This window comes from Micropterus salmoides, unplaced genomic scaffold (assembly GCF_014851395.1).
Source record: "Micropterus salmoides isolate LMB-PRFRI ecotype aquatic unplaced genomic scaffold, ASM1485139v1 Ms_hic_scaffold_18, whole genome shotgun sequence".
NCBI lineage: Eukaryota > Metazoa > Chordata > Actinopteri > Centrarchiformes > Centrarchidae > Micropterus > Micropterus salmoides.
The window spans coordinates 14,739,734-14,748,520 of NW_024040928.1; the positions used below are offsets into that span (position 1 = coordinate 14,739,734).

The 8,787-nt window shown below is 41.9% G+C and overlaps 1 protein-coding gene across 1 annotated transcript; it reads right to left on the reverse strand.

Annotated features, from left to right (window-relative positions):
• Positions 1-2,753: 2,753 nt before the first annotated feature.
• LOC119909573 (sphingosine-1-phosphate phosphatase 1-like) lies at positions 2,754-8,565 on the reverse strand. The gene is made up of 3 exons (XM_038727837.1): positions 7,621-8,565; positions 4,237-4,326; positions 2,754-3,853 (listed from the first exon to the last, which is right to left on the reverse strand). The coding sequence occupies exons 1-3, from the start codon at positions 8,281-8,283 to the stop codon at positions 3,302-3,304; spliced, it is 1,305 nt and encodes a 434-aa protein (XP_038583765.1). The 5' UTR covers positions 8,284-8,565; the 3' UTR covers positions 2,754-3,301.
• Positions 8,566-8,787: the final 222 nt, after the last annotated feature.

The following is an 8,787-nucleotide window of genomic DNA, read 5'->3' on the forward strand; positions in this document are numbered from 1 at the left end:
CAATTTCTTTGTGCTGAACGGACTGGCTGGAAGAACATTTAGGCTTATAATTATTGATTACTTACTTACATATCTGATGTTTTGTGCCTATCCAGAAACTCTCATGTCAGCAAGTTGACTGTTGTCAATGAAAGTCTCACTGATGAAATAGCACCTATTGATTACAGGAAAGATACACTATACAAAATAAAATGCATTCAAAACTTTAATTTTTTGGGGAATATTTTATTCTCCTTGTTTCCAGATTTTTTTCCCCCAAAGGATACACTTCTTGCATAACAGAAAAAAGAGGGATGGTAATAATAGATAAATATTCCATGAGTAAGTATAAATACACAAACTTGAATATTAGAGAAACCAATATTTGAACATTACAACAACAAATAACAAGAAAACATTTAGACAAGTGGTTAGTGGTTTTACATACTGTAGTAAAGGAAAGTGGAGCAAAAATGTCAGGTACTAATAATAGTTTTTTTTTTCTAGAGCAACAATTTTACTCAAGTTATTTAAGATGGCAAAATACTTCTGTTATTTTGATATTTTGCTTTCAAATAAGTATTCAGAGAAAACAATTTGCATTTCGATGGATGTTGAAACAAAGGTACGATATGGGTGACTATGGTAGTGCAGAAAAACTAATCACAAAACTGACCTGTTCAAAGATTTAAATGGACATAACTACTCCAGTGTAAATATGTCGCTACCCCAACACCTGTGCGCTCAAATACTTACAGTACTTTATCACGTCCAGGCTGACTTGATTTAAGAACGGCAACAATTGAGAAGAGAAGCGATTTCTTTTGCCAATAACACATATATTTTAATGATGGAAATATACATTGGATTCCCCCTTAATAAATGCAAGCATCATTACAGTATGCCCGATAAATTTTGTATAAGTTCCAGTCAACACTTAAATGTGTCGATCACAGGAGGATCTTAAAGGATAAGGCAGGTGATGTTCTATGTTGTTGATATTGTCAACAAATCCCAAGTAAAGACCTTTCTCATTTCTCAGTTTGTACCTCCTCAATTCCTCATCTCACGTCTTTGTTCCTCCCACCCGAGATCCGAGTGGAGGAGTAGAGGAAGAGACGCGAGGAGAGAGAAGTCGAGGCAACAGGCATTTATTGAAATGAGACATCCTTGTCTCCGAGGTGTCATTTTAAAGTGACGTCAAATAAATATGAAGTGTGGCACAGCTGCGTCATCTGTCCGTTGATTTGTTACAGCCTGCTGCTATGATCTCTGTCAGATGAGCACACCAACTGTCGGCATATAGGCTACAGATCATATCTTCACAATCCAAAAACTAATGACATGTATTAACATCTCAAGGATAAAGCTGTTGAAATCAACAACAGATAACAGTATCATCTACTACAGAGAAATCCAGTAAATCACTCCCAGGCTTTTTTTTGGATGTAAACAGATCATTTCAGACCTCAGATTGATGAGGCTGTTTCATCATCAGTCCCTGTAAAGAATGACCAGTAAAATTTATCTCAAATGCAGCCTGCAGGCCCAACTCAAATGCAGCCTGCAGGCCCAACTGTCGTCACAGGACTATACATTGGGAATGACTTGTCCAGACTACATAATGGGCACTATTATTACTATATGACAACATCAGATACAGCAGATCAGTGTTGACCTAAGAGGATGCTCTTGTTGATATTACAGCCTAATAATATGACGTCATCGGCTGTTTGCACTTGTCAGGTCACGATTATAGCAGAATTGGTGTGATGAGCGGATTTGCTCTGACAGTCTCTGAATCTGCATGTAGGCCTACGCATAAATCATTTCCCCCGCCACCCACCTAACTTATCATTTTCTCCAATTTAGAGACCCGCACCACTACTGGTCCCTGTAGCTTTCCAGGTGATTTCTTTATTTATTTATGTGTTGTATAAGATGTACGAGTGTTTTCTGTAACGGTTGACTTTATTGAGTAGAGAGGCTGCCGTCAGTCATTTTAAACGTTTCCATGTGTGCAGTAATGCGACAGCAAACATCGTTAAGCAGCTAAACTAAAAACGGTAGTAATAAACTTGACCGGACAGACAGAGGAAACTCTCCAAAGGAAACCGAAATAGACTTTTAGTGTCTGGAATCCATGTTTAGACGCTCTGATGGAGCTCAGCAATAATCAGGAGGACGGGTGCTTCACTCCAAACATTTCACTGTATGAACCTGGACTGTGTGTGAGACCTTTTGGATGTGCAGAAGAACACAGAACATTCATTCACATTAAATCATGACCGAAATCCCCGCTAATAATGAAAGTGTTAATTTTTATGATCCAACCAGCCCATCCGTGCATCACTAGCCTACATTTAACAATACAAACATCAGTAAAATCAAAGTGAAATGTCATTAAGGAATGTGGTTAGAACAGCGGCTTATGAGGCGCTACACAAACGGTGAAGGGAAGAAAGTTTGATCGCGCATTTGATGATCTTAAAAAACTAATGCAACTTATGAATAGAAAAGAAACACTGTGGAGTCCTGCTCCCACAATGGAGTGTATATTCCAGGTGTGCCACAGCTCTTTTATATGTCAAGGCTGCCGAATAGACTTCCGCAAAGGATACACGGGTGCATCTTCACTTATAGCTTCTTGGGCAAGCCTCCTCTCTCCTCAAGGTGCACTTAAGGAATTGAGATGTCCTTCAAGATGGTGCGCTGAGATCAATTTCCGGGTCACAGGTAGGAAGATTGAGGAGCGAGGAGACACAAAACAGAGATGAAATACCAACAATGCTTTACTCTGTCCCTCAAAACCTCCTCCGGGGCACAAGTCCATTGATTCCCACTTAAGACCTCAATCTTTAAAAAAAAAAAAAAAAAAAAGGGTCACAAATATATACTTTCCTTTTTAAAAAGGGATCAATTATTCTCTATAACAGCTCAGCACTGTATTCTTTAACTGGAACAGGAGTATATACTGTATTTGTTTGGGACTATTTTTAGCAGCAGACTGATACACATTTGGTGGACTCAAAATAAACTACAGAGCCCATGCTCATCATAATAGGAACATGTCACCCAGTGCAGGAGTGTGGCTAATTGATGTGTTTTTAATAGTTTTCGGACAACAATGGAGGTCTATGACATAAAGGAATAATTTAACTATATAAAAAAAAAAAAAAAAAAGAATATCACCATATTTATCCTTTATTATCAGTTCTGTCATGCAGACTTTATCTTGTGTCAAAACAAGCATGTTTCCCTGTGCCGTTTGCCTTCACTGTGTCGATGAGCATGTCAGAGTAAGACGGTTTGCACACAACAGTCAGGCAACGTTTAAGATCCTAAAGAGGAGAGGCACCACACAGACACAACTAAAACCAACAACACTGTAGACAATGTAACGATAAGGCAACTCTACTCTCATGTGCTGCCTCGCCTGCCTTACATCATCTGAAGGCAGCCCAAACACTCGGCACAAGAACGGAATAGTCACTGCTTTCATAACCATTCTCGTGACGAGGAGGACGGCGACTCCGATGACGAAGCGCAGCAGGGAGAGAACCACCAAGCTGGTGGTGATTGGTGGTAAAGTTAGAGGGAGTGAGGAAAGCGGTGGATCCGGCAGCAGCCCCAGCTGATAGTTCACATGGGTAGCCAAAGCAGCTCCTACCCCGGTGCCCAGAGCCTGAGCCGTATCGCCCCGAGAAGTGCTCCAGGAATCCAGAGAAAAAGCCACAAGACCTAGGCTCACATGTGACACGATAACCACAAGCGGAGCGTAGTCGTCCATCATGTAGAAGTTGTCGATCTTGTCCAAAATTGGCCAGAAGAAGGTTAGAATAAGAAGGCTGTACAGGAAGCCTGTGATTACCTCCTGCAACACAGGGACAAATGTTTGTAAACCATTAGTAGAAGCTATTAAAGCTAATTTTCCTCACTCGACAATTAATTTTTCTATATCAAATAAACAAAAAACAGGAGTCATGCATAACTGCTGGACGAAGCAGAACATAAACAGTATCTACTAACATCAGTTGCCTGACCAATGAACCTAATATAATTTAACCTGAAGTTGAAGGCAGTGGAGCTTGTGCATTTTCTGGAGAACATTTTTGACCAAGCTGAGGTAGACCTCACTGAGTTACCATTCTGGGCTGAGACTAAAGGTGTCAGTGGAGGCAAAGTGTCCAGGTGGAGCAGCCTCACTTTATAACCTTGAGTTATTTCAGCGAGGGATTATTTATTTAATATACTTACCAGGATAGAATGCATCCCCATGTAGACTCTGCTTACACAGACCAGCACACTCCAGCTGAGAGCCAGAAAAAAGCCAAATAGGAAGGGGTACTAGGACAGAGAGCATAAAGACATGGCATTAAAAATTAAACATATTAGAAAAGTGGCTGAATATGAGACTTTAAAAAAAATACAAAAATCAACATTATAAGAAACAAACAACATCCTGTGTACTATGAGCCGGGGGACATACAGTAGAACTTAAAAGAGGCTTCAGTACCACCGTCTCTAGCACGGCATTAATGACAGTGGGCTCAACTTACAAGTCTCAGGACATTTCATTCAGTGGAAATACTAGCTTTGAATACCCACAGTGCACAGTCTGTGTAGAAAAACATTCAGCCAATATCTTTGAAAGGACTCAAAGTCACTAGCCTATGTGAAAATAAGAGTCTCCAGACTCTGGGAGGCTGTCCTTTGCACAGCGGTACTCTGAGCGAATGATGTTTACCAGGCTCAATTAGCAGTAAACACAAAGTAAAACTGAGGCTGATGGGAATGTCATTTGTATTGCAAGTATTTGGTCATAAACCAGTACTAGACAAGTTCAAATTTTGTCCTGATGATGGCAATAGATGGAAAGGTAAGGGATCATTGAAGGGAGTCATTTATGTAGAAGTCTTAGTACCGGTCATTCATCACAAACCAGTCAGAGACTTACAGTGCTACAAAACTAAAGACTTTTAAATTGGATATCCTTGTCAATTATAGCTCTGTCTGGATTTGTGAAGCAGTCAGTGGATCGCCTGCTGCTCTACATTGTTTATCTCTTTGCACAACCGTGCTGGTGGAAAATCAAAGGGTAACAGTCCTATCAGTGGGTGGTCAAGTTTCACTGCTTTGAGCTCTCTGATCTAGCTGATACTACACTCTTTTCTCTCACCAGCAAAGTAATCCTCCCAACCCCCATTCTTCCAGCTTTACCAGAAAAGTCACTCAGACACTCACAAAAGTCTAGTTTTCTCATCCCTAACTGTCCTCCTCTTTTTATTTTCATCGCTGTCCATTGACAATTTAGATCAAAATGTTAACTGAAACTTAAATTTGACACTTTTTCTCCCCCTGAATCATTCACTAGTACCTTTTCTCTCTGACAATGTAGAACAGCGAATCTTTGTTTACAAAGCTACCTTCATTCATCACCTGTACTCCACCTAACACACCCTGTCATGGCTTTACTTAACTCATAAGACCTGTGCTCTTCTCATTATTCAGACTGGGCTGTAGAGTTTCATACAAGACAACAAGGATTAAGGATTTAAAGGCACCCTGTGCTTTTTCATTCCAGACTGACCCTCCTTGGCACTGAGGGGCCATGGAGATTTTTACTTCTTATTAGGTCAGGTGCACTATGTGTTTCTTACACTGTTTTTTTATTTAGATGTTTTTTTCTGAACAAACACATGTAGTAAAAGATGTTGGATGTGGACATTTCTCAACATTTGAAACTGTGGTTCTTGGGGGCCCTTGAATGTCTGGGACCTTGATGCGTCTCGCCAACTTCTTCTTATCAAAACATGTTCATATCCTGTGGATCAAGGCTAGAGCACTGAATTCAAAAACAAGAAGAAGGAGAAAATGCCGCTGTAGCATTGAGATGTTTGGATGTGTTCATTTAGGGCTCTACGGTGAGAGTATTTCACTTGCAGATGCCCCTAAAAATAGGTATGTGTGAACAGGAAAAATAATAAAGACTACAACCTACCGTTACCGTCAACCACCCCACACCCTGCTACTTGTTCAAAACATAGTCGGCCATCGGGAGCAACAGGAGAAATCCTGGTAGGCCAGTCGCTCTGTGGGTGGCTTGAGCAGCTCATTAAGAGCGAGAGATGCATCAGTAATGAGTGATTAGTGTTTTTAAAAAGCTTTGACAGTATTTTACTCCTAAATTTTCTCATTCAGGAGCACATTTGCTCCTTGGGAAAAAGAGCCCGATCAGGTTGTGCAGTAACCTGTAATAATTTCCACTTCCATACTGTGTATTGCCTCAGAGCTGGATCAACACTGTGGGGGTCCCAAGGGCTAGAAATGAGCCGTGGGCCTTACTGAAATCCCAGTTCCTCCCTCTCTTTGTGCATTGTGTTAGTATCCTGTTGAGTTTCAGTAGCTTTGAGGTCAGCTGGGACACTCCTCTGGTGTGTTGGGTTAGTTTATTCAACACGCACCATGTAAGCTTAATATCAACTGAAGAAACAAAAAGGTATTAAAACTACATTTTTACACATGGCAATACAAGACAGGACATAACGGGTGATAAGGCAGGAGACACCTCGAGGCCCTTATGGTTCCAGTTCAGTGTTTCAGAGGCGGCAAGGCCTTTTTTTTTTTTTGTTTAGGCAGTATGGTTCACAGGTTCTAATCGCCTTCTCGCATTGTGTGTGAACCATAGGTTTGAACACTTGCAGCGAGTGTACTCATGCAAGGAAAGCATTGCGAGGATTAAATTTGCGTTTGGTGTGAAAGCACCATTAGTATTTCCAAATAAACTATGGCTGCAACCAAAGATTATTTTCATTCTTAATTTATCTGCTAGTCTAATCACATTCTTGATTAATCTTTTGGTCCATAAAATGTCAGAAAATACCACCACGTTGGCATATTCAGACTGCTTATCCAAGCAGGAATTCAAAAGCCCAAAGATATTTAGTTTCACATCCCAACAGACCAAGAAAAACAGGAATCAGTGCATTCACTAGCCAGGACCACGCCACAACAATGTGTGATTTAGATGTACATGCAAATATGGAATGCATGGATTATGGAGAATGGATTAATGCATGTAGAGGGGAAGGGTGATGGTGGAAGAAGGATGTCGTCTGGCTGGTCTGAGAGGGTGTACAGAAGACCGGGCAGAGAGACTCAGTGTGGGGTTTCCGTCTGGGAAGTGTTGAGAGGAGCGCTATATGTAGCCTTGACAGGTTATTGGAGGTGTGGCCCCACTCCAGAACCTAGGTTAACAAATTAACTTCATTTCTGGACATTTGTGCTTAAAACATTAGTTGAACGAGTAACTAATCATTTTAGGATTGAGTGACTTTTAAATTAAGATTCTGTTGATCGACCATGAACTAACCTTTTTAATTATAAAGCCATTCATTACCTGTCAATTTCCAATTTATCAATATCAAATTACAACAAAGTAATTAAAAGTGGTCCCTGAGGATTTGCACTGAGGCAATTGACCCCTTTGCTCTGTTGATAATCCAGACTTGGCATGTTTATTTCTGCACTCTAGTTGTATATCTGCACATGCAATTCTTCTGACTACAACATCTCCTTGCGACACTGTTCCCACCTGTATTTGACACTTTGAGGTGTGCGTTTAAAAAAAAAGGTGCTCACCTGCCACCGCCCATAGGTCAGCATGAAGACACAGAAGGGTATGGCCGTCCCTGTCATGGCGTGTGTGGACGGCATGCTGTACTCGGAGTTGTAGAAGACCTCCACCTTCACCACAGGTGGGGAGGCCGGCCGGGACCAGCGGACCAAATCCTTGGTGGACTGCCCCACGAAGAGGTTCCAGGCCCAGACCACGATGAGTCTCCGGCTGACCAGGGCGTCGATGTTCCAGAAGAGGAAAGGGAAGAAGATGATGAAGAACATCTCGTTGCCCAGCTCGGTCCCAAACGTGAACAGGTAGAACAGAAACTTGTTGTGGATCAGGAACTCTTGACCCACGTCTCCGGTCAGGGAGTTTTTCCGGAGGGGTTTCGCCCTGATGGTCTCTGCTGCCGGTGTCCCATCAAGCCCGGCGGTGCTGTCACCCTGCATCCCGTTAAGCTGTGTGGTCGAATCACCGGTTGCTCCATTCCCAACACTAACCTCCTGTTGGACCCTCTTTCTCAGGCCGGGACAGTCCGACTGCGGCTGTCCACTGTCAGGATTTGTCGGTTTAACCGGAAATGTCTCCTTAACGCCGCAGAATTGTTGAAACCTCGCTACATGACAGGGGTCTTGGAGATAATTGCACATATGCACGAAAGTCTTTACAAAGTCGGTCGCCATGACTCAAAATAACCGTTAACGCTACTTTAACGTTAACAAACGGCTCGGCGGCCGTTGCTGCCTCTTAACAGACAGAATAACGGTTCAGCTAAAAGCACGGAGCGGTCACACTTCACCACCGGGTGGTCGCACTCAAAACACAGACCTTGTTCACCGGCGTGGAGGTTTTGGACGGCGGCATCCAAAGTCCGGGACAGTTAACCATTACTTCACGGTGTAGCCTCACTGCCTCAAACTGCGTCAGGCCCGTTAGTCTTGTTTCCACTACTTCTTCTTCTTCGGTTTGTTTTCTTCTTCTTTTTGTTTTATGGTAGATCGAAACCATGACTTTTAAAGGTGCACACTGCCACCTACTGTTCCGGAGTGTGTAGCATGAACTATGTTCGTTGGGACGACTTTATATCATCAAAATAATAAAAACAAAACAAAACAAAACAAAACAAAAACGAAGAAAAAACCCTAAATCCTATCGCATATCCCTAGATTTTTCAGATTTTGTACAAC